We start from the raw sequence: 25,275 nt of genomic DNA, 5'->3' as shown, positions 1-25,275 counted from the left end.
CTTTTCACACCCATTGTCTTTATTTGGTGATGCATTTCTTTGTCACTAGCAATTGATTCACTAGATCTGTAACAAAACCCCACTATGTATTTGATCTTGTTAACCTCCATCTCACAGCAGATGGTTTCAATCTCACTGCCAGATAAAAAAAAAAAAAATAAGAAGAAATATTAATGGAAAGGAAATTTGCAGAAGAACTGGAAAAGTACTATGTGGATTCACATTACTGAGACAAAGAAGACAAAAACAGGAATAAATAAGAAGTATAGGATGCTATATTTGGGCAATAACACTGAAGGAAAGGAAAGAGTAACAAAGCATTCAACACTAAATATGAAGATAAACTTCTGGATTGGAAGGCAAATTCAAGTAGCATTATGTGGGCAAACTTCAAAATAAGGACATGAATAATGAAACTTATTTGTGCCTATCGTCTTGCAGAAAGTTCTCCTCAGGAAGAAGTGGAACAATTTTTTGAGTTATTAGAGCAGGCAGTAGTCATAAAGAAAATGTAAAAGTGGTCCTTGTCAGAGATCTAAATAGCAGAGTAGGAAATTAATCCCACCAGCATTATACAAAAGTTTTGAGAAAATTCTGAGTAAAGGGCAAGGCCAATGATAATCGCGACTTTCTGTGGATCTCTGCTCAGGATCCAAGTTATAACAAAGATGTGCACAAGTTCACATGGAGAAAAGACACAAGAAATAAGAAAAGCCTCACTAACTATGTCATTGTGAATAGTGATATCTTCATGGTGGTTCAGTTCAGAATAATACAAGAGCATACAGAGGATTTGAAAATGGATTGACTATTGCTTAGTTTTAAGCCTTATAATATGAATATAGGATTGAAAAGAACAGTATGTAAGAAAATTTTAAACAGAATTCAAGTTGAGCAGCTTTTACAGGGAAACTGTAGACTCAGCTATACAAACATCACTGAAAAAAAAAACATTGACTGATTCAGCTAGTAAGGCAAGTGGTAAAGTTGTCTTCAAGGAGAGAAAAATATGAAACACAATGCAAGTTCCTAGCAAATAAGTTGGTAGATGTCCTCTTGAAAATTTGTACTACTGTTCTGCTACTGCTTGTTTCATGTAACATTCTTTCTAAGTAATTACTGCAGACATCTAAGATATCTTTATCTTCAGTTTTCATGTCACCTTTATCATCTCTGATTCCATTTACAGTAATCTTTCCTCCATTTCTAAGCTTTTTTAATAACCTACAGAACATTTTATCATCTTCCAGATATTTACCTTCTGCATTCTTAACAAGGTCTTCTGATGTCTTTTCTTTTGTTTAACTACTCTTACACATTATTTAGCTATCTCACATTTTTCTCTGTTTAAAAGTTGTCTTCAAGGAGAGAAAAATATGAAACACAATGCAAGTTCCTAGCAAATAAGTTGGTAGATGTCCTCTTGAAAATTTGTACTACTGTTCTGCTACTGTTTGTTTCATGTAACATTCTTTCTAAGTAATTACTGCAGACATCTAAGATATCTTTATCTTCAGTTTTCATGTCACCTTTATCATCTCTGATTCCATTTACAGTAATCTTTCCTCCATTTCTAAGCTTTTTTAATAACCTACAGAACATTTTATCATCTTCCAGATATTTACTTTCTACATTCTTAACGAGGTCTTCTGATGTCTTTTGTTTAACTACTCTTACACATTATTTAGCTATCTCACATTTTTCTCTGTTTAAAAGTAGCTAAACAAAAGTCAAAATGTTCTAGAGGCTATTGAAGAAGCTCAGAAATGGGAGAAAGAGTAAAGTAAACGGAATCAAAGATGATAAAGGAGACATGAAAATGAAAACTAAAGATAAGGATATCTAGATATCTGCAGTAATTACTTTGAAAAAATGTTAAATGAAATAAACAGTGACAGAACAGTAGTACAAAATTTAAGATTAATTTTGTGCTACTTTTTGAGGTAGAAAATCAAAAACTTGCAATATGGAAAGTCAGCTGAAGTAGATGATATTCAACCAGAAATGCTGAAATATGGAGGTATAAAAGTTTTGCAGTGGCTACAATGAATAATTCAGAGTGCCTGGTCAGGTCAAATCCCAGAAGACTGGAGTAGCGCTCTCATAGTTCTTATCTATAAAAAAAAGGGAATAAAGCTGAATATCCATATTACAGAGGAATGTTTCAACTAAGTGTTCTAGGTAAGATTTATGCAAGCATACATGAAAACGGGGCAAGAAAGATTGCAAAAGACAATATTGGAGAAGAATAAGCTGGTTTCAGATGAAATAGAGATTGTCAAGTTCAGATTTTCATATTATGACAAATAGTTGAGAAATCATGGGAATATGAAAAGGCTCTGTACTTAAGTTTTGTAGATCTGGAAAAGGCATATGACAAGATGCCCAGGGAAAAGCTTTTGAAATTACTACAATTATATGTAGTAAATGGAAAACATTATACAGGGCAATACATCATTTATATTTAAGTTGTAAATCAAAAGTTAGAAATGAAGGAAATACAGAAATGGTTCGATGTAATATCAGGAGTAAAACAAGGATGCACATTATCTCAACTGTTATTCATCATCTATATGGATTGTGTTATGAAAGGAAGTGGCATTTAAACGTGATGTTAGAATTGGAGATATCAACCTTAGCTCCTTGTCTGATGTACATGTATTCAAACACATCCAGTGCAAGTCTCCAGGATTATCTAAACTGAATACGAAATGTAACAAATTTGGCATGAAAATAAGCAGAAAGAGACCAAAAAATGTATGAAAATAGCATAGAAAATTTCATTTGAATTCTTAATGGAGAACCCCTACAGAACAATTTAATTTGCTATCCTTCTGAAGATAGCAAATTAAATGTGGAAATAGATAACAGAATAAGCAAAACTGGTATGGTGGGAGATCTCAATTGTGTCATTTGAAATTTATAGGGAATAAAAGCGAAATTAGACAAAACACTAAACTAGCAGTATATAAGACAGTGTTTAAACCAGTTTTAATTTATGAATCCGAGAGATGTGTTAGAAATAAAGCACTTGATCAATAGAGATCACAGACATAAATCTTAAGAAAAATTAGGAGGGAGCCTGAACAGAGCATCAATGATAGAATATATTAAAAATGAAGACATCAGGAAGGAACTTGATATTGTTTGCATTTAAGAATGTATGAGATGGGCTAATCTAAGGTTGTACGGTGACTTACAACAGAATGGGAGAGTGGAATGTTTGCAAATCAGGTGTTAGATGTGAAAATGTCAGGAAAAAGACTTGCGAGGAAGATAAACTAGATGGATTGATTAAGTCCAAAGTGCCTTATAATACTAAAATGTTAGGAATGACAATATTGAAGTGCTGACAAGTATAGAGTAATTTGAAGGAAAATTGTTAATAGGAGATTAATCATAATGTAGACTTGATCATGTAGTGCTATTATAATACCTGAACACCCTTTGAGAGCACATAACAGGATATTGATGATGATGACAGATATAAACAGGCTGACTGCTGGTAGTTACATTAGTAAGCTATGTCTGTCAATTGTGTATTTCGTAAAGACACAATTGACAGACACAGCCGACCAAATTGTATTCTTATTGGCTTAAACCAAAATATAAATTGATGGCACAACATGAGAGAATTTCAAGTCCGCTGGGGTGTTGACCGATTAAACAAAGCCACTGTTGTATTCACCAGAGAACCAGGGCAAACAGCAAAGAGTCAGCTGCTGGAACAAATCCTGAACCCCCCCCCCCCCAACTCAACATTACCAGAGTTCAGGATTGGTACTATCAACATAAGAAGCCTAAATGGCAAAGAAATGGAGCCAGCTGAGGAATTGGATAAGTACCAGATTGACATAATAGGAGTGACTGAAACAAAAAAGACAAAATCTGGTGAGATTTTTCTGAGCAATAAATACAAAATGTAATATTCAGGCAATGATAATCAGGGAAAAGAAGGGGTAACAATAGTATTGAACACCAAATATGACGCTAATCTTGAATGGCAAGCAACATCAAGTAGAGTGATGTGGGCAAACATCAAAATGGAGAACTGGACAATCAGACTTATTTGTGCCTATGGTCCCACAGAAGGCTCTACTAAGGAAGAAATGGAGGAATTTTTTTGAGGCTTTAGAGAAAGCAACTGACACAATGAAAAAGGAAAAGATGGTATTTGTTGGGGATCTAAATAGCAGAGCAGGAAATGATTGTCTGATATATTCAAAAATATTTTGGGAAAATTTGGAGAAAAGAGCAAAGATAATAATAATAATGGCAAATACCTGCTGGATTTCTGGTCAGGACATGGACTGATTATTATTAACATGATGTTCCAACATAAAAATATGCACAAATTCACATGGAGAGAAGAGCAAAGAATAAGAAAAGTCTCATTGACTATGTTATTGTTGATAGTGATGTTTTATCACTGGTGCAGGACACCAGAATATACAGAGGATTTGAAATTGGAAGTGAACACTATTTAGTCTTGAGCAGGATAAAATTGAATTTCATATTGAAAAGAATAACATGTCAAAAAATTTTAAAGCGAATAACAGTTGAGCAGCTCTCAGATGTGAACTGTAGACTAAAATACACAAAGATTATTGAAGGAAAAATGAAAGAGTTTGAGAACAGGAACCAAACCTTGGAGATTCACTGGCAAGCCTTGAAGAAAACCGTGATTGATTCTGCCAGAGAGGCATGTGGGGATAGAAAAATTAGAACTCATGGCGGACACAGGAAGTTAAACAGGCAGTGAAGGAAAAGAAGAAATCATATCAAACGTTCCTGGCAAATAAGTCAGCTTGTGCTCTTAGAGAATACAGAGACAAATGTAAGAAAGCTAAACACTGTGTAAAACTAGCTAAACAAAAGTCATGGGAGGACTTTGACAAGAACATAGAAAATAAATATCAAGAAGGTGGTAAGATATTCTGGAGATTATTTAAGAAGCTCAGAAATGGAGGAAAGAGTGTTGTAAGAGGAATTAGAGCTGATAAAGGTGACATGAAAATTGGTACAAAAGATATCCTTGATGTATGGAGTAACTGCTTCAAAAAATCGCTAAATGAAACAATCACTGACAGCACAGTAGTAAAAAAACACTTGACAGGCATGCAGTCAGGAATACATATCGATACCTGAAGTAGAAAAAGCCATTAAAAGCCTGAAATATGGAAAGGCAGCAGGAGTAGATGATATTCGACCAGAAATGCTGAAGTATGGAGATATTCTTACAGTGGCTGAACTGCATAGTTCAGAAAGCTTCAAAAGAGGGACGAATTCCAGATGATTGCAGTAGAGCTCTCATAGTACCCATATATAAAAAAGGAAATAAAACTGAATGTGAGAACTACAGAGGTATTTACCTACTAAATATTCCTGGTAAAATTTATGCAAGTATACTTGAGAAATGGTGGAGAAGAATTGTGGAAGGGAAGTTTGATGAAGAATAAGCTGGATTCAGAGGCTGTCAGGATCAGATTTTCATCATCATAATCAAATTCCTGACATCTACCCTCAACGGGTGTACATGATATGATAGTACTACATGAAAAATTTACATCATTACTAACTTCCTTTCTACAATTTCCTCCCAAATCAGTCTATTACGTGTCAAGACTCCAATATTATCATTATCAGATATTATATCTCAATCGTCTAAGGCACATTGTACCGTATCAATCCACCAATATCTTGGTCTTCCTCTAGGTCGTTTTCCTGCCAACCTGGCAGAGAACACTTGTTTTGCTAATCTTAACTCGCCCATTCTGTTTAAGTGACCATACCACCTGAGATTAGCTCTGCTAACGCATTCTTGAATGCCGACAATGTCAAGTTCTTTCCTAATAGCCTCGTTTTTAATATGATATTGCCATCGATGCCATCTATTTACGCATCTAATCTTTCTCAGTACTCTCATATCTGCAGTCTCTGGTCTTTGATCAAGTGTTTTACTTTTGACCCAGCTCTCAGATCTATAAGTTAAAACTGGTTTGAACATTGTCTTGTATACAGCTAATTTAGTGTTCCGACTAATTTCTCTCTTATTCCATATGAATTTATTCAATTAACTACCTACCATACCAGCTTTGTTGATTCTGTTGTCTATTTCCATATTTCATTTACCATCTTCACTAAAAATCATGCCCAAGTAGCTGAAATGTTTTACTTATTCCACAATTCGTTCACAACACAGTTGACATATTCAACAATTCTACCTATTTTCATTGACTTTTTCTTTTTAATGTTGACCTTCATACCATATCTATTACAACTTATTCAAATTAGTCAGGGAATCTTGCAAACTTGCAGCGTATTTATTCAGAAGTATAACATAGTCTGCATAAAGCAAAGAGCTGACATTAACATCACCACTTTTGATATCATGTTTAATACCACTTTCCTTCATAATGTGATCCATATAGATAATGAATAACAGAGGCGATAATGTATATCCTTGTCTCACACTAGATTTAACATTAAACCCTCTTCCTGTACATCCTTCAATTCTAACTGCTGACTTACAACTCAAATACAGACTAAGTATTGCTTGATATAATGCCCCATTGACACCATATAACTGCAGCGTATTGAATAGCTTCTCTCTTGGCACCTTGTCATATGCCTTTTCCAAATCAACAAAACTTAAATACAGATCTTTGTTATATTCCTATGCTTTCTCAACTATATGTCGTAAAGTGAAGTTCTGATCCTGACAGCCTCTATTTGGCTGAATCCATCTTGTTCTTCACCAAGCTATTCTTCCACAATTCTTCTCAACTGTTTCTCAAGTATACTTCCATAGATCTTGCCAGGAACACTCAGTAGGGAAATACCTCTGTAATTCTCATATTCAGTTTTATTTCCCTTTTTATATATAGGTACTACTAGAGCTCTACTCCAATCATCAGGAATTTGTCCCTCTGTCCAGGCTTTCTGAAATATGCAGTGCAGCCACTGTAAGACTTTTATAAAACTATACTTCAGCATTTCTGGCCGAATATCATCTACTCCTGCTGCCTACCACATCTCAAGCCTTTGATGGCTTTTCAACTTCAAGTAAGGATATGTATTCCTGACCGTATGCCTTTTGAGTGTTTTTTACCACTGTGCTGTCACTGCTTGTTTCATTTAGCAATTTTTCGAAGTAATTACTCCATACTTCAAGGATATCTTTTTCTCCTGTTTTCACGTCACCTTTATCACCGCTAACTCCTTTACAACACTCTTTCCTCCATTTCTAAGCTTCTTCAACAACCTCCAGAATATCTTACCACCTTCTTGATATTTATTTTCTATGTTCTTGCCAAAGTCCTCCTATGACTTTTGTTTAGCTAGTTTTACACAGTGTTTTGCTTTCTTACATTTGTCTCTGTGTTCTCTAAGAGCAAAAGCTGACTTATTTGCCAGGAACTTTTGATATGATTTCTTCTTTTCCTTCACTGCCTCTTTAACTTCCTGTGTCCACCATGGAGTTCTGATTTTTCTATCCTTGCAGATAACCTCACCACATGCCTCTCTGGCTGAATCAATCAGGGTTTTCTTCAAGGCTTGCCACTGAATTTCCAAGTCTACAGTTCACATCTGAGAGCTGCTCAACTTTTATTCGCTTTAAAACTTTCTTACATGTTATTCTTTTCAATATGAAATTCAATTTTATCCTGCTCAAGACTAAATAGTGATCACTACCAATTTCAAATCCTCTGTACACTCTGGTGTCCTGCACAAGGGAGAAAACATTACTATCAACAATAACATAGTCAATGAGACTTTTCTTATTCCTTGCCTCTTCTCTCTATGTGAATTTGTGCACATTTTTATGTTGGAACTTGGTGTTAATAATAACCAGTCCATGTCCCGAGCAGAAATCCAACAGGTATTTGCCATTATTATTAGCTTTGCTCTTTTCTCCAAATTTTCCCAAAATATTTTTGTATGTCTGACAATCATTTCCTACTCTGCTATTTAGATCCCCAACAAGGACCAACTTTTTCTTATTCATTGTATCAGTTACTTTCTCTAAAGCCTCAAAAAATTCATCCACTTCTACCTTAGTAGAACCCTTCTGTGGGACCATAGGCACAAATAAGTCTCATTGTCCAGTTCCCCATTCTGATATTTGCCCAAATCACTCTACTCGAGACTGTGTGCCATTCAAGAAGATTAGCCTTGTATTTAGTGTTGAATACTATGGCTGCTACTCCTTTTCCTTGATTGTCATTGCCTGAATATAACATTTTGTATTTATTGCTCAGAAAGATCTCACCAGTTTTGGTCTTTTTTGTTTCAGTCACCCCTATTATGTCAATCTGGTACTTATCTAATTCCTCAGCTAGCTCCATTTCTTTGCCATTCAGGCTTCTCATGTTGATAGTGCTGATCTTTAACTCTGGTGATGTTGAGTTGGGGTGTTTTTTCAGATTTGTTCCAGTAGCTGACTTTTCGCTGTTCACTCTGGTTCCCTGGCGAAAACAATAGGGGGGGGGGGCCTGTTTAACCGGACGACGCCCCAGCCGACATGAAATTTTGTCATGTTGTACCATCATTTTTATTTTGGTTTAACCAATAAGAATACAATTTGGTCGGCTAAATCCCAAATTGCCAGCCCATCCTTGTTCGTTCAGTATCCAGGTAGATACTCAACAGGATGCACCACGAGAAGGTGAGGATTGGCCATTAGGTCAGAAGCCTTGGTCGGTTCTCCGCATTCCTTTAAAGGTTATGTGGAGGTCTCCTCTCAGTTATACAGCTTTGACCCTTAAGCACCCCATCAGTAGAAGGCTGCAAAGATTCCCTGACTAAATTGAGTAACTGTTGTAATAGATTTGGTATGGTCAGCAATAACAAGTCAAAGACAATAAAAATTGTAGAAGCTTTGAAAATATCAACTGCATTATGAATGGAGAACCTAATGAACAGGTAAAACATTTCAGCTACTTAGGCACAATTTTTAGTGAAGATGGTAAATTAAATATGGAAATAGACAACACAATTAACAAAGCTGGTATGGTCCGAAGTCAATTGAATAAATTTATATGGAGTAAGAGAGAAATTAGTCAAAACACTAAATAGCTGTATACAAAGTCAGTGTTCAAACCAATTTTAACTTATGGATCTGAGAGCTGGGTTAGAAATAAAACACTTGACCAAAGATTAGATTAGATTAGAATCAAAGATTAGAGACTACAGACATGAGATTCCTGAGAAAGATTACAGGTGTGAACAGGTGGTATCAGTGGCAATATCATATTAAAATCGAGGATATTAGGAAAGAACTTAACGTTGTTAGCATCCAGGAATGCATTAGCAGAGCTAATCTCAGGTGGTATGGTCACTTAAACATAATGGGAGAGAGGAAAGATTAGCAAAACAAGTGTTCTCTGCCAGGTTGGCAAGAAAAAGATTCAGGGGAAGACCAAGGTATAAGTGGATTGATACAGTAAAAAGTGCCTTAGACGATAGAAATATAAGATCTGGTAATGATGGAGTCTTGACAAGTAACAGACTGATTTGGAGGAAAATTGTAGATAGGAAGTTAGTAATGATGTAAGTTTTTCATGTAGTACTGTCATATCCTGTACACCCCTTGAGGATACACATCAGGAATTTGATGATGATGAATTATCAGACGTTTGAATGAATGAACCTTCAATTAACCCTTGAACTGGTCAGTATGAGAAATAATTTCTGGTACAATACCATGTAATTGTACCTGCAGCTATCCAATTGTGGGTTGATAAATGAAGGATTACTGTATCATACAAATTCATATAAATTAGAATAAATTCACAACAGAAGAAACACGCTATCAGTTTTTTTTTTCTAGAACATCTAGCAGTAAATGAAATTTTTTTACAACTTTCCATTTGAAACTGAACATTGCTTACATTCTTAACTTGGCCAATCTCTTATACCTCACTCAATATATTTTGAGTGTTTTATACTTAATAATGACAAGATTTGAAGGGAGACATCTGGTTGTTTGCAAATAATACTAAATTTGGAAGAGTACCGTATTTGCCGGCATATAAGATGCACTTTTTTCCTTTGAAAATAGGTCTGAAAAACAGCGTGCGTCTTATACGCCGATAATCAGTTTTTTATTACTTTCATTTCTGGAAATTTTCTCTTTTCCGAGTTATGCGATTTCTTTCTTGCTTCCTTGTTGTGTGTGAGAGCATTCCAGTTACGTAGAGTTCAGTGGATGTGCATGAGCTGTCATTGACAATCGCTGTCAAATCACAGATCTGTCGTTAAATGTTCTCTAAATTTCTTGGCAAATTATGGATGAAAAACATCGACATTGCTACAATATTGCATACAAGCTACATGTGATTGCGTACGCTAAAGAACATGGAAACAGGGCTGCAGAGACATTTCGAGCCATCTCCAACTGATAAAATGATAAGAACATGGTGGAATCAAGAAGAGAATCTAAAAAAAGATCTGAAGGGAGATCTAATAATAAAATATAATCTACAAAGTTCCACTTTGTAGATTATATTTACATATAATCTACAAAGTAAATATAATCTACAAAGTGGAACTGCAAAATGGCCAGAACTTGAGGCAGAACTGAATACTTGGATTTTAGACCACAGAAAAGCAGGACTGAAAGTCCCACTTTTCTGTGGCCTGCCCTGCTGGTATGGGATCAGTTTCATTCTCACAGTATAGATGTTAAAAAATAAACTCAAGGAATTGAAAACTCAGTTAGCTGTAATTCCAGGAGGTCTCTAACTAGTCAGCTTCAACTTTTAGATATCTGTATTAATAAACCATTTAAGGGATTTATGAAGGAGAAGTGGATGCAGTTTTCAGATTTTGAGGTTACGCCATCAAGAAGAAGGAAGAGGCCTAGCATTTCGCAAGTTTGTTAGTGGGTCAAAGCTTCATGGGATGCCGTAATGCACTGGATGGTACAGAGGATAATTTGTTGTATGAGGACTCAGATTCTGATTTCGAAGAGGTTTCAAATGTCTTTATTTAGCCCAGAAATTCATCTCCAGAGCTAAATGAAGAGACACTTGAAAGCTCTTCTAAATCAGAATCTGAAAGTAGACCTACTTAGTACTTTATTTTTGAAATACTGTAAATTCATTATAACATTCAGTGATAAAGTTTATTTCCTAAAAAATGTGTACACAAAAGGGGGTGCATCTTATAGGCCAATGCGTCTTATACACTAGCAAATACAGTAATTATTCTGGTATACTGTTGCTGTAAGATGATTTGAACAGGCTGGTGGTTTAGGTAGATGAATAGTTCATACTGTCAAGCATAAGTTTATGAGAAAGGTAAATGAAATGAAGTGTATTATACTGTACTGATGGGAATGCACTCAAGAAGGTAAACAAGAGACTTGTGGCTGATATTGTGGATGTCATGGTTTGTGAATATGGAGATGAAGTTCTTGGGTTATACAGTAATCTACCATTTATCTGACTATGTCAAGAAGGTAATTTGCCGTTCTGATCATTGGGTTAGATAACTGAAGTATCATTACATGGTGCTGTACAAGAAGTCGGTTGACAGGGGAGGTTAGTTAATCGAAGGGTCATTGTTTTGAAGGTCAGATGAACAGTTGATTACTATATTACAAAAGGTGTGTACACAATTCACTTAGATAATCATTGCCATATGCAATATGCATACAATTAAGACAGGGTACATGTGGAATTATCGGGCTGGTAAGTATGACAAGCTTAGGAGTTTGATTGGTTCAGTGCCATGGCAAGTAAAACTGCAAGGGCTGGATTTGATAGTGCATGGGAGGGAAATGAAATGAAGTGTATTTCATGCAAACACTGGTTAAGAAGTGTTTGCATGAGGCAATGGCTGACTGTATACCTAGAGTATGAATAACAAATCATCATCATCATCAAATTCCTGCCATGTACCCTCAAGGGGTGTACAGGATATGACAGTACTACATGAAAAAATTACATCATTACTAACTTCCTATCTATAATTTTCCTCCAAATCAGTCTGTTACTTGTCAAGACTCCAACATTATCAGATCTTATATTTCTATCGTCTAAGGCACTTTGTACCGTATCAATCCACCTATATCTTGGTCTTCCTCTGGGTCGTTTCCCTGCCAACCTGGCAGAGAACACTTGTTTTGCTAATCTTTCCTCTCCCATTCTATTTAAGTGACCATACCATCTGAGATTAGCTCTGCTAACGCATTCCTGGATGCTGACAATGTCAAGTTCTTTCCTAATATCCTCATTTTTAATATGATATTGCCATTGATGCCATCTGTTCACGCCTCTAATCTTTCTCAGGACTCTCATATCTGCGGTCTCTAGTCTTTGGTCAAGTGTTTTACTTCTGACCCAGCTCTCAGATCCATAAGTTAAAATTGGTTTGAACACAGTCTTGTATACAGCTAATTTAGTGTTCCGACTAATTTCTTTCTTATTCCATATGAATTTATTCAATTGACTTCCCACGATACCAGCTTTGCTGATTCTGTTGTCTATTTCTATATTTAGTTTACCATCTTCAGCAAAAATTGTGCCTAAGTAGCTGAAATGTTTTACTTGTTCCACAGGTTCTCCATTCACAACGCAGTTGACATTTTCAATGATTCTGCCTATTTTCATTGTCTTTGTCTTTTTATTGCTGACCTTCATACCATATCTATTACAACAGCTATTCAATTTAGTCAGAGAATGTTGCAGACTTGTAGCGGATTTATTTAGAAGTATAACATCATCCGCATAAAGCAAAGAGCTGACATTAACATCTCCAATTTTGATATCAGGTTTAATACCACATTCCTTCATAATGTGATCCATATAGATAATGAATAACAGAGGGGATAATGTACATCCTTGTCTCACACCAGATTTAACATTAAACCATCTTCCTGTACTTCCTTCAATTCTAACTGCTGACTCACAACTCAAATAAAGACTAAGTATTGCTTGATATAATGCCCCATTGACACCATATAACTGCAGCGTATTGAATAGCTTCTCTCTTGGCACCTTGTCATATGCCTTTTCCAAATCGACAAAACTTAAATACAGATCTTTGTTATATTCCTATGCTTTCTCGACTATTTGTCGTAAAGTGAAGATCTGATCCTGACAGCCTCTATTTGGCCTCAACCCAGCTTGTTCTTCACCAAGCATTTCTTCCACAATTCTTCTCAACCGTTTCTCAAGTATACTTGCATAGATCTTGCCAGGAACACTCAGTAGGGAAATACCTCTGTAATTCTCACATTCAGTTTTATTTCCCTTTTTATATATGGGTACTATGAGAGCTCTACTCCAATCATCAGGAATTCGTCCCTCTGTCCAGGCTTTCTGAACTATGCAGTGCAGCCACTGTAAGACTCTTATACCACCATACTTCAGCATTTCTGGTCGAATATCATCTACTCCTGCTGCCTTTCCACATTTCAAGCCTTTGATGGCTTTTTCTACTTCAAGTATGGATATGTATTCCTGACTGCATGCCTGGTCAGTGTTTTTTATCACTGTGCTGTCAGCACTGCTTGTTTCATTTAGCAGTTTTTCAAAGTAATTACTCCACACTTCAAGGATATCTTTTTCTCCTGTTTTCATTTCACCTTTATCATCTCTAATTGCTTTTACAGCACTCTTTCCTCCATTCCTAAGCTTCTTCAACAACCTCCAGAATATTTTGCCACCTTCTTGATATTTATTTTCTATATTCTTGCCAAAGTCCTCCCATGACTTTTGTTTAGCTTTCTTACATTTGTCTCTGTATTCTGTAAGAGTAAAAGCTGACTTATTTGCCAGGAACTTTTGATATGCTTTCTTCTTTTCCTTCACTGCCTCTTTAACTTCCTGTGTCCACCAGGGAGTTCTGATTTTTTTATCCTTGCACACAACCTCACCACATGCCTCTCTGGCAGAATCAATCAATGTTTCCTTCAGAGTTTGCCACTGAATCTCCAAGGTTTGATTCCTGTTCTCAAACTCTTTCATTTTCTTTTCAATAATATTTCTGTATTTTAGTCTACAGTTCACATCTGAGAGCTGCTCAACTTGTATTCGCTTTAAAACTTTCTTACATGTTATTCTTTTCAATATGAAATTCAATTTTATCCTGCTCAAGACTAAATAGTGATCACTTCCAATTTCAAATCCTCTGTACACTCTGGTGTCCTGCACCAGGGAGAAAACATCACTATCAACAATAACATAGTCAATTAGACTTTTCTTATTCCTTGCCTCTTCTCTCCATGTGAATTTGTGCACATTTTTATGTTGGAACATGGTGTTAGTAATAACCAGTCCATGTCCTGAGCAGAAATCCAACAGCTATTTGCCATTATTATTAGCTTTGCTCTTTTCTCCAAATTTTCCCAAAATATTTTTGTATGTCTCGCAATCATTTCCTACTCTACTATTTAGATCCCCAACAAGGACCAACTTTTCCTTTTTCATTGTGTCAGTTGCTTTTTCTAAAGCCTCAAAAAATTCCTCCACTTCTACCTTAGTAGAACCTTCTGTGGGACCATAGGCACAAATAAGTCTCATTGTCCAGTTCCCCATTCCCATATTTGCCCACATTACTCTACTTGCGACTGACTGCCATTCAAGAAGATTAGCCTCGTATTTTGTGTTGAATACTATGGCTACTCCTTCTTTTCCTTGATTATCATTGCCTGAATATAACATTTTGTATTTATTGCTCAGAAAGATCTCACCAGTTTTGGTCTTTTTTGTTTCAGTCACCCCTATTATGTCGATCTGGTACTTATCTAATTCCTCAGCTAGCTCCATTTCTTTGCCATTCAGGCTTCTTACGTTGATAGTACCGATCTTTAACTCTGGTGATGTTGAGTTGGGGTTTGTTTTCAGATTTGTTCCAGTAGCTGACTTTTCGCTGTTCGCCCTGGTTCCCTGGCGAAAACAACGGGGGCCTTGTTTAACCGGGCGACGCCCCAGCCGGCATGAAATTTTGTCATGTTGTACCATCATTTTTTATTTTGGTTTAACCAATAAGAATACAATTTGGTCGGCTAAATCCCAAATTGCCAGCCCATCCTCGTTCGTTCAGTATCAAAGTAGATACCCAACAGAGTGCACCACGAGAAGGTGAGGATTGGACATTAGGTCAAAAGCCCTGGTCGGTTCTCCGCATTCCTTTAAAGGCTATGTGGAGGTCTCCTCTCAGTTATACAGCTTTGACCCTTAACCATCCCGAATAACAAATCAAGTAGGGGTTAAATGGATGAATAACACCATTAAGCTTGAGTTGCAAAAAAAGCAACAACTGTGGAGGGAATTTAAGGAGAAAGGTGACCGGGAGACACATGAACAGTATAAAGCACAGGCCAGAAGGGTAACAAGTGTGGTAAGAAAAGCAAAAGCGAATTATGAAAGAACATTAGCCATGCAGGCTAAAGAGAATTCCAAACACTTTTTCGATATGTTGCAAGTAAAAGAAAAAATGTATATGGCAGAATGATTTTAAAGAATGCCGATGGTAGGGAGGTAACCGAATCAGTTGATATAGTTGAATTGCTGAGCGAGCACTTTGCAAAAGTATATCATCCAGGTGGTGACATTGCAGGAATGAATGAACCAATAGCTTATACAGGAATTGTGGTGAATGAAGTGGAGGTGAATAGTCGATTACAAAACCTCAATGTCAATACATCTGTGGGATTGGATGGTATACCAGCTCATGTCGTACGTGAAGCGGCTAAAGAATTGTCAGCGCCCTTGACCATTTTGTTTAATTTGACTCTCAGGTCTGGGTTAGTCCCAAGGGGGATGAAAAGAGGGGAAAATAGTTCCACTGCATAAAGGAGGTTCCAAGACTGCCGTTGTAAATTACCGACCGATCAGCATATCAGGAATCGTTGTCAAGGTCTTGGAGAAAATAGTCAAGAGGAAAATACAGGATTGGATAGATGAAAATGGGATACTGTATGGGGAACAGCATGGTTTTGTGAAGGGTAGATCATGCCTCAGTAACTTGCTCACGTTTTATAACACAATGACAGCCGAACTGGATAAGGGTAATGGGTTTACAGTGATTCTACTGGACCTTGCTAAGGCCTTTGACAGGATACCACATGAAATTCTAATCAGTAAACTGCAGCATATGGGGATGGATATAAGATTGGTGAGATGGAGAGATACCAGAGAGTGGTTTATTCAGGAGTAGAGTCTAAATGACGGCCTGTGACCAGTGGTGTGCTGCAGGGTTCTGTTCTTGGACCACTACTTTACAATTTGTTCATTAACGATATAGAAAGGATCCAAGAGGAAGTGTTCATTTGTTTGCTGATGATTCAAAGTTGGGTAGAGCAATAGTAAGTGCACAGGATGTCAAAATTTTGCAAGATGATTTGGACAGTTTGGAGGACTGGGCTAAGGAGAATGGATGTCAATTTAATGTGACAAAGTGCAAGGTTATGCATTTTGGGGTGAAAAGATTAGCAGCAGTATATCACATTGGTGGAACCGTACTCCAGGAGATTGACGAGGCCAGGGATTTGGGAGTGTTGGTGGATAGGGAGTTGAAGTTTAGGGGCACATCGCAAAAGTGGCTAAATCAGCTCATCAAATCACTTGGTTGCTGAAAAATACTTTAATAAGCAGAGACAAACAGGTTATTGTTCCTCTGTATCAAGCCTTGATAAAACCCCATCTAGACAACTCTGCCCAGATTTGGGAGTCAGGGTTTCTTCTTGATGCGGAGGAAGCAGAGAGGATCCAGAGAAGAGTGAGCAAGATGATAGTAGGAGGTCTATGGAATGAACCTTATGAGAACAGGTTGAAGATTTGTGGGTTGCAGAAATTGGTTGATAGGCAGAAAAGGGGTGATATGATTGAGACACTCAAATGACTGAAGGGTTTCTATAAGATTAATTCAGAAGATATTTTTGAGAACAGAACTGGTGGTGGGAGGACTAGGGGCCATACATGGAAGCTAGGCAAGAGTGTGGTTAGCAAAGGTGTTAAAGCTAGGTTTTTTACTTGGAGAGTGGTGAATGAATGGAATAAGCTGCCAGAGTCTGTTGTGGGTGCCATGACTGTGAATGAGTTCGAGGCGATGTATGATAGATACTGTATGAATGTCAAATAGTTGTTCTTGACATGATGTTAGGGCCTCCTTCGATGAGTCTAAGGAGTCCTTGGAGTTGCCTGTAATAATAATAATAATATTGAAGATACTGAAAAGTAGAATTAAGGAGGTGCTGGTACAATTGTATATGGTATGGATCAAGATGCATCTCTGGGTGACTGAGTGGAGATCTGGAAAACAAAGAAAAACCTGAAAAGTTTCAGACGAGTAAGATTGAGTATTTAAGCAATCTTATTTTGGAGGCTGTATCAACAGTTTCCAAAGAGGAGATCATCTTCGGAAGCTGTATCAATAGATTTTTTTTGCACGAGGAATGGTGAATGAGAAGAAATGTAATGCTAAAATAGTGCTTAATATATCTGAATGTTTACAGTGATAACAGGTTTGCTTGTTTTTCAGGATGAAAATCTGATGTTTCTGGGTTGAAAATCCCTGCCATCTCCATATGAGACTGGCTATCTCACCTTTAACTGAAAAGCCCTGATACTAATATTATACTAATTGAGTTAAAACAAGAAGTTTTCACTACAATGGAATTCTCCATAATCTTGATGTACTTGTCATGGTTTGTTAAACTGAAAGAATTAAAAAAAAAAAAAAAACATTCTGAAATTTAAAAAAAAATAAAAATAATCAGTCTTAAATTCTTAGTATCATTCTTAGAATAAATGACTGCATATTTGAAGTCAGCTGACAATGGTGAAGCCTAAAACTAACAACTGCTTACTTGGTCAATAAATGATAGTTGTAGTAGTAGCATGTACATCAGAACAAATAACAGTCTAGATGAAATCATTATTCTAAGAATTTTCTTACATTAAATTCAAAACAAAGATATGCTGTTTTTCTTTCTACGGTGCAGATAATTAACAAAAATTGCTTACCTGACCAGTGTCATATTTTCCTTCCAATTTAGGAGTTTCTAACTTTCCAACCTCAGCTAATCTAAGAGATGCAATAATATGTTTTAAATGATTTTAAAAGCCACAAAAAACAAGATTCAGAAATTGCACACATTCACACAATTGAAAAAAAAAAAACATGTTGCTAAATAGACGAAACTGTTTTTTAAGACTATTACACTTTTTTTTATATAATCTTTTTCAAATAGCTTTATTTTATCCTCCTTCATGTTTCGCCAATTTTTCTATTGGCATCCTCAATGAATACAAACTAGTAAGCTAAAATGAAGGTTACAGACTAGGTTATAACTGATGGTTCTAATTCATACAAAAAATTCGTATTGTGCGTGACAAAGTGCGTGTCTCGTTAACGTGATTTATTCGTTATGGTTCATGACGTAATTGTTATGAAAGTTCATTTCTTTGATGTTTAATGATCTGATAAAAGTTTTCCAAATTTCTGGTAAAATTAGACCTTGATTCTTGTTTAGGTTTTCAGTTTTACAGGCGACTGTAGCTGCTTCTTTAAAGGTTCTTGAATGGTAGAGATCTTCTATGTATGGCATAAGGCTCTTATCCCACTCAATGTGATGGTTAGTAGAGGTAAAGTGGCATGAAAGGCCTGAAATGTCTTGTCTATTATTTCTGACATATCCTATGTGTTCTTTCTTTCTCGTTTCAAAGCTTCTAGAGGTCTGACCTACATAACTAATACCACATGAGCAAGGTATATTATATACTCCAGAGTACTTGTAGAATGGGTGAGGATCTTTTGGTGATCTTAAAAATTTCCAAATAGTGTTGATTGGTTTGAATGCCACTCTGATCTTATGTGGTTTTAAAAGGTTAGCTAATTTTTTGGAAAGGTTGCTGACAAAAGGAATCGTAATTGTACTGATGTATTGGACGTCATCACGTTGTCGATGTGGAATAACAGTAAAGAGAATCTTGTTGTAGAGTCTTTTTGGGTAACCATTTAAGGAAAGTTCTCTGGATATTGTGGTTAATTCCGTTAGTAGGTCATCCTTGTCTGTCGTATACTGTATAGCTCTTTTCTTGAGACTATGGATAATGCTAAGTTTCTGAGCTATGTGATGAGCTGAGTTGAAATGGAGATAACGTCCAGTATTTGTAGGTTTTCTGTATACAGATAGGTTGATACTATTATTGGTTTGTTTCTTTATTAAAATGTCAAGGAATGGCAGTTTTTTTTATCTTTTTCCATTTCTAATGTGAATTTGATGGTATTGTGGAAACTATTGATTTGGTTGAGGTAATTCATTAGTTCTTCTTTCGTATGATCCCAAACGATAAAGATGTCATCTACATATCTGTACCAAATTTTCGGTTTTGGAATGATCTGGGTTAAGATCATACTGGACGTTATCTCCATTTCAACTCAGCTCATCACATAGCTCAGAAACTTAGCATTATCCATAGTCTCAAGAAAAGAGCTATACAGTATACGACAGACAAGGATGACCTACTAACGGAATTAATCACAATATCCAGAGAACTTTCCTTAAATGGTTACCCAAAAAGACTCTATAACAAGATTCTCTTTACTGATATACCACATCGACAACGTGATGACGTCCAATACATCAGTACAATTACGATTCCTTTTGTCAGCAACCTTTCCAAAAAATTAGATAACCTTTTAAAACCACATAAGATCAGAGTGGCATTCAAACCAATCAACACTATTCGGAAATTTTTAAGATCACAAAAAGATCCTCACCCATTCTACAAGTACTCTGGAGTATATAATATACCTTGCTCATGTGGTATTAGTTATGTAGGTCAGACCTCTAGAAGCTTTGAAACGAGAAAGAAAGAACACATAGGATATGTCAGAAATAACAGACAAGACATTTCAGGCCTTTCATGCCACTTTACCTCTACTAACCATTACACTGAGTGGGATAAGAGCCTTATGCCATACATAGAAGTTAACTACCATTCAAGAACCTTTAAAGAAGCAGCTACAGTCGCCCGTAAAACTGAAAACCTAAACAAGAATCAAGGTCTAATTTACCAGAAATTTGGAAAACTTTTATCAGATCATTAAACATCAAAGAAATGAACTTTCATAACAATTACGTCATGAACCATAACGAATAAATCACGTTAACGAGACATGCACTTTGTCACGCACAATACGAAATTTTTGTATGAATTAGAACCATCTAATAACCTAGTCTGTAACCTTCATTTTAGCTTACTAGTTTGTATTCCCTGAGGATGCCAATAGAAAAATTGGCGAAACATGTAGGAGGATAAAATAAAGCTACTTGACAAAGATTATATAAAAAAAGTGTAATAGTCTTATGAATAATTGTCAAGAAAAAATTCGACATAACGAAAGTGTTTTTTTTTTCCTTTTATTTTTAAAAGCAATAAATTTTCAAATTTTTATTTTGGTAATAAGGCTTACACTCTATTTATAATGACATTGCTTAAGGAATTTACAACATACACTATATATTAATTAGAATAACTTAATTATTTTCATGTATAGTGAGATTAGTGGAGTTTCCATAATTATACAATCACACATGTACCATAACTTTCTACTGTTTTAGATGTGTAATTGTAAAATTATAACTTTTAATTAATTCTTCCTCCTGGAAGCATCAGTTTTTCATACTGTAAACAGGCAAACCAACCAGAAGAGTGCATACAACTGACAGTCATAATACACTAATGCAGACAGGTTTAACCACCCTATCAGAACATTAATTAGGTTTCAAGGAAGCCAAGTTACTTGGCTGTAACAGGCCACCGAGCATAACATGCAAGAGGGGGGGAGGGAATAAATTGTAAGGATAATTCAAAGCTAAAATTGGATTCTTATCAATATCTAATTAGTTTGCTTTTCTAATGGTTGACAGAAGTCTCACAACATTTATTGTCACTGCTTGAAATGGCCTAATGAGAGTAGGGATAACTTACAAAGGAGCTTTCTTTCTAAAACTATATGCAAGTTGACACATGACAAGAGCTAATGTTCAGATATCTTTCTTCATTCCACTCCAGAGACATGTCTCTAATTTTTTTTTAAAAAAAACGATGTGTGGTTAAACAGGAGTTACATAATGTATAGTGATAGTGGTGGGAGAATGTGTAGAAAGTGTATGCAAAGTGAGGAGTCGAAGTATGTGTCAGGTTGTGAGACAGTTATGGTTGAAGAAAGCCAGAATGCGAGTGAAAATAGTGGCTCGATAGGGAATTGCGGTGTACAAGATGGCAATGTGAGCGGTGATCTAAGAAAGAGTGAGAGCAATTATACAGAAAGAGGAAATGGTTTGAATGATAAAAAAAATTAGGAATTATTTGTAGGAAGTGAGATCGCTAGGCTGCGCGCAGTGATACAAGATGCGCAGCGGCAATTAGAGCACCTGCAAAACTCTTTCCAGAGTGATTCGGCTAACGTAAAAAAACAGCGTGGGCGAGTTTCCGAAATGAAGGAGAGAGTGTTGTATGGTGACTCGTTATTAAGAGGAGTAATAGATGGGAGTGTAGCTAAATCGTACTTACCGGGTGCGAAATTTAAGGATGTAAGTGAGAGCATTAGAGTGCAAAAACAGAGGGTGAAAGAAATAACAATTGTGGCTGGTACGAATGAATTGAAAGGTGATAAATTTTTTATGAGAGAGGACTTGAAAGTATTGTTAAAGGTAGCGAAAGAAAAGAGTGACAGAGTTAGAATGGTGAGTCTGTTACCGCGGTATGACAGAGAGGAGTTTAGAAGGAGGGCCATAATCGCAAATGATATTATGCGCAGGTTATGCGGACGGTGTGGTGTGGAATTTGTGGACGTGTGGAATGAGTTTGATGGGCGAAAGGACTTATACAAGATGGATGGCCTGCATTTGAATGGACTTGGTGTGCAGAGACTGGAAAAAGTGTTGCTGAATGAAGTGAAAATGGATGTGCAGAACCAGGGAAACTAGAACTACCAAGGAGGGGGGGGAAGTGGATATCCAGACATCAGTAAGACAGTTGAGTGTAAAAATGTATATAATGTACCTGAGCCAGCAATAAGGACAAAAAATGGGAATGGGATATTTAGAATAACGCATCAAGATAGGGGTGGGACAAAGGGAACACTGCAATTCATGTATACTAATGCCAGGAGTATTAGGAACAAGAAGGAAGAATTTTTGGCCTTATTGGCTCTTCCTGGCCACAGGTTATTGGCATTAGTGAAACATGGCTGACGGAAGATGATATAGTTAGTGGGATAGAATGTGTAGGTTATAGTATGTTTAGGAGGGACAGAGAGAATAAAATTGGGGGAGGGGTGTTATTGATGATAGCTGATGAACTGCAGCCAAGGAGAATTGAAGTATTGCAGGATAGTGAAAGGAGCTCATTTGAGGCTATTTGGTGTGAGATTGATACTGGCAGAATAAAATATACAGTTGGGTGCTGCTATAGACCAGGTGATGGAATAGATGGTGGAGATGGTATGCATAAACAAATTGATGAAATGAGTGGAAGGAGGGTAATTATTATGGGGGATTTCAACTATGGTAACATTGATTGGAAGGAGGAGAGGACACATGTGAGGAAGGAAATGGATTTTATTCAATTATTAAGGGATAACTATCTGAAACAGCATGTAATTGAAAATACTAGGGGTGTGAGAGTGCTTGACCTGGTAATAGTATCTGAGAATTTGACTGTAATGAATATGACCATGTTGCCACCTATTGGTGAGAGTGATCATAAGGTCTTGACCTGGGAGGTGGCTAAAGGTGTGAAATTTGTGATTAAGACAGGGTATATGTGGAATTACCGTGCTGGCAAGTATGACAAGCTTAGGAGATTGCTTGGATCAGTGCCATGGCATGTACAACTGCAAGGACTGGACGTCGATAGAGCATGGGAAGTGATCAAAGAGCATTTACAGGAGGTTATGGCTGATTGTATACCTAAGGTCCGAATAGTGAAACAAGGAGGGGTTAAATGGATGAATAACACCATTAAGCTTGAGCTGCAAAAAAAGAAACAACTATGGAGGGAATTTAAAGAAAGGGGTGACCTGCAGGCACACGAAAGGTATAAAGTACAAGCCAGAAGGGTAACAAGTGTGGTAAAAACAGCAAAAGCCGATTATGAAAGAAAACTAGCTATGCAAGCAAAAGAGAATCCCAAACAGTTCTTTCAATATGCTGCAAGCAAGAAAAAAACTGTACATGGCAAAATGATTTTAAGGAATGACGATGGTAAAGAGTTCACTGAACCAGTTGATATAGTGGAGTTACTGAGCGCACACTTTGCAAAAGTATATCATCCAGGTGGTGACATTGAAAAAATGAAGGAACCATTAGTTTATATGGGAATTGTGATGAATGAAGTGGAGGTGAATAGTCTATTACAGAACCTTAATGTGAATACACCTGTGGGATTGGATGGTATACCGGCACGGGTCTTGCATGAAGCGGCTAATGAATTATCAGTGCCCTTGACCATGTTGTTTAATCTGAGTCTCAGGTCTGGCTTAGTCCCGAAGGCGTGGAAAGAGGGGAAAATAGTTTCACTGCATAAAGGAGGATCCAAGACTATGGTTGCAAATTACCGACCGATCAGCATATCAGGAATCGTTGTCAAGGTCTTGGAGAAAGTAGTCAAGGGAAAAATACAGGAATGGATTGATGAAAATGAGATACTGTACAGAGGACAGCATGGCTTTGTGAAGGGTAGATCATGCCTCAGTAACTTGCTCAAGTTTTATAACAAGGTGACAGCTGAACTGGATAAGGGAAATGGGTTTACAGTGATACTGCTGGACCTGGCAAAGGTGTTTGACAGGATACCACATGGAATTCTAATCCGTAAACTACAACATATGGGAATGGATATAGGGTTGGTGAGATGGATAGCTGGGTGGTTGATGGAGAGATATCAAAGAGTAGTTTATTCAGGAGTAGAGTCCAAAAAATGGCCTGTGACTAGTGGTGTGCCACAGGGTTCTGTTCTTGGACCACTGCTGTTTAATCTGTTCATTAACGATATAGGGAAGGGTCTAAGTGGGACAGTTCATTTGTTCGCTGATGATGCAAAGTTGGGTAGGGCGATAGTGAATGCAGAAGATGTCAAAGTCTTGCAAGATGACTTAGATAGATTGGAGTTCTGGACTAAGGAGAATGGATGTCAATTTAATGTGACAAAATGTAAGGTTATGCATTTCAGAGTGAAAAGATTACTCCAAGAGATTGATGAGGCCACGGACTTGGCAGTGTTGGTGGATAGGGAGATGAAGTTTAGGGGGCACATTGCGAAAGTAGCTAAATCAGCTCATCAACTCACTTGGTTGTTGAAAAATACCTTGACGAGCAGAGAAAAACAAGTTATTGTACCTCTGTACCGAGCCCTGATAAGACCTCATCTCGACTACTGTGCCCAGATTTGGTCACCTCGATTCCTTCTTGATGGGGAGGAGGTTGAGAGGATCCAGAGGTGAGTGACTAAGATGATAGCAGGTCTATGGAATGAACCATATGAGAACAGGTTGAAGATTTGTGGGTTGCAGAAACTAGTTGATAGGCAGAAAAGGGGAGATATGATTGAGACATTCAAATTGCTAAAAGGATTCTATAGGATTAATTCAGATGATATTTTTGAGATCAGGACTGGAGGTGGGAGAACTAGGGGACACCCATGGAAGCTGGGCAAGAGCGTGGTTAGCAGGGGTGTTAGAGCTGGGTTCTTTACTTTTAGAGTGGTAAATGAGTGGAATAAGCTGCCAGAGTCTGTTGTGGGTGCTATGACAGTGAGTGAGTTCAAGGCAAGGTATGATAGATACTGTGAGAATGTTGAACAGCTGTGTGAACATGATGTTTAGGGCCTCCCTTGATGAGTCTAAGGACTCCTGGAGTAGCCCGTGGTAATAATAATAATATACTTTCTAATGCATCATCTTCTTAGGCAATAATATCTGTCTTTCAATTTTCTTTCATCTTCTTTTAATCAAAAACAAACCATACTTACTTGTGAGCTTAAGTGATTTCCAGAGAGATTTAAAACTTCCTTTTGAGTTTTCTTAATGAGAAATTTCTTCCTTCTGTTCTCAAATTTCATACTTACTGCTTATTTTGAGATCTGAATAGATCATCTGTTATAATGTTCTTGGTGCTGGGGACATGTGATACATCAGTATAATATTCTTTTAACTTCAATGGCTATCTAATCCTTTCAGTTCTTATCTTTCATATTCTTCAAGAAGGAAAGAGGTTGATAATCATATTTTATTATGTGTTAGTCTAAAAAA

General features: G+C 36.8%; 1 protein-coding gene across 1 annotated transcript in view; it reads right to left on the bottom strand.

The window, feature by feature from the left end:
- POLDIP2 (DNA polymerase delta interacting protein 2) overlaps positions 1–25,275 on the bottom strand; it is a 196,475-nt gene that overhangs the window by 136,887 nt on the left and 34,313 nt on the right. Inside the window, exon 2 of the mRNA XM_090392189.1 lies at positions 17,979–18,039. Within this exon, the coding sequence (XP_090248315.1) occupies positions 17,979–18,039 (61 nt within the window). The remainder of the gene's footprint in view (positions 1–17,978; positions 18,040–25,275) is intronic.

This window comes from Typopeltis vanoorti, chromosome 4, assembly GCF_054136105.1.
Source record: "Typopeltis vanoorti isolate ZY-2024b chromosome 4, IOZ_Tvanoo_1.0, whole genome shotgun sequence".
In the NCBI taxonomy this organism is placed as follows: domain Eukaryota; kingdom Metazoa; phylum Arthropoda; class Arachnida; order Uropygi; family Thelyphonidae; genus Typopeltis; species Typopeltis vanoorti.
The sequence above is the reverse complement of the archived record's forward strand: the minus strand, read 5'-3'. Positions and strand labels throughout refer to the sequence as shown.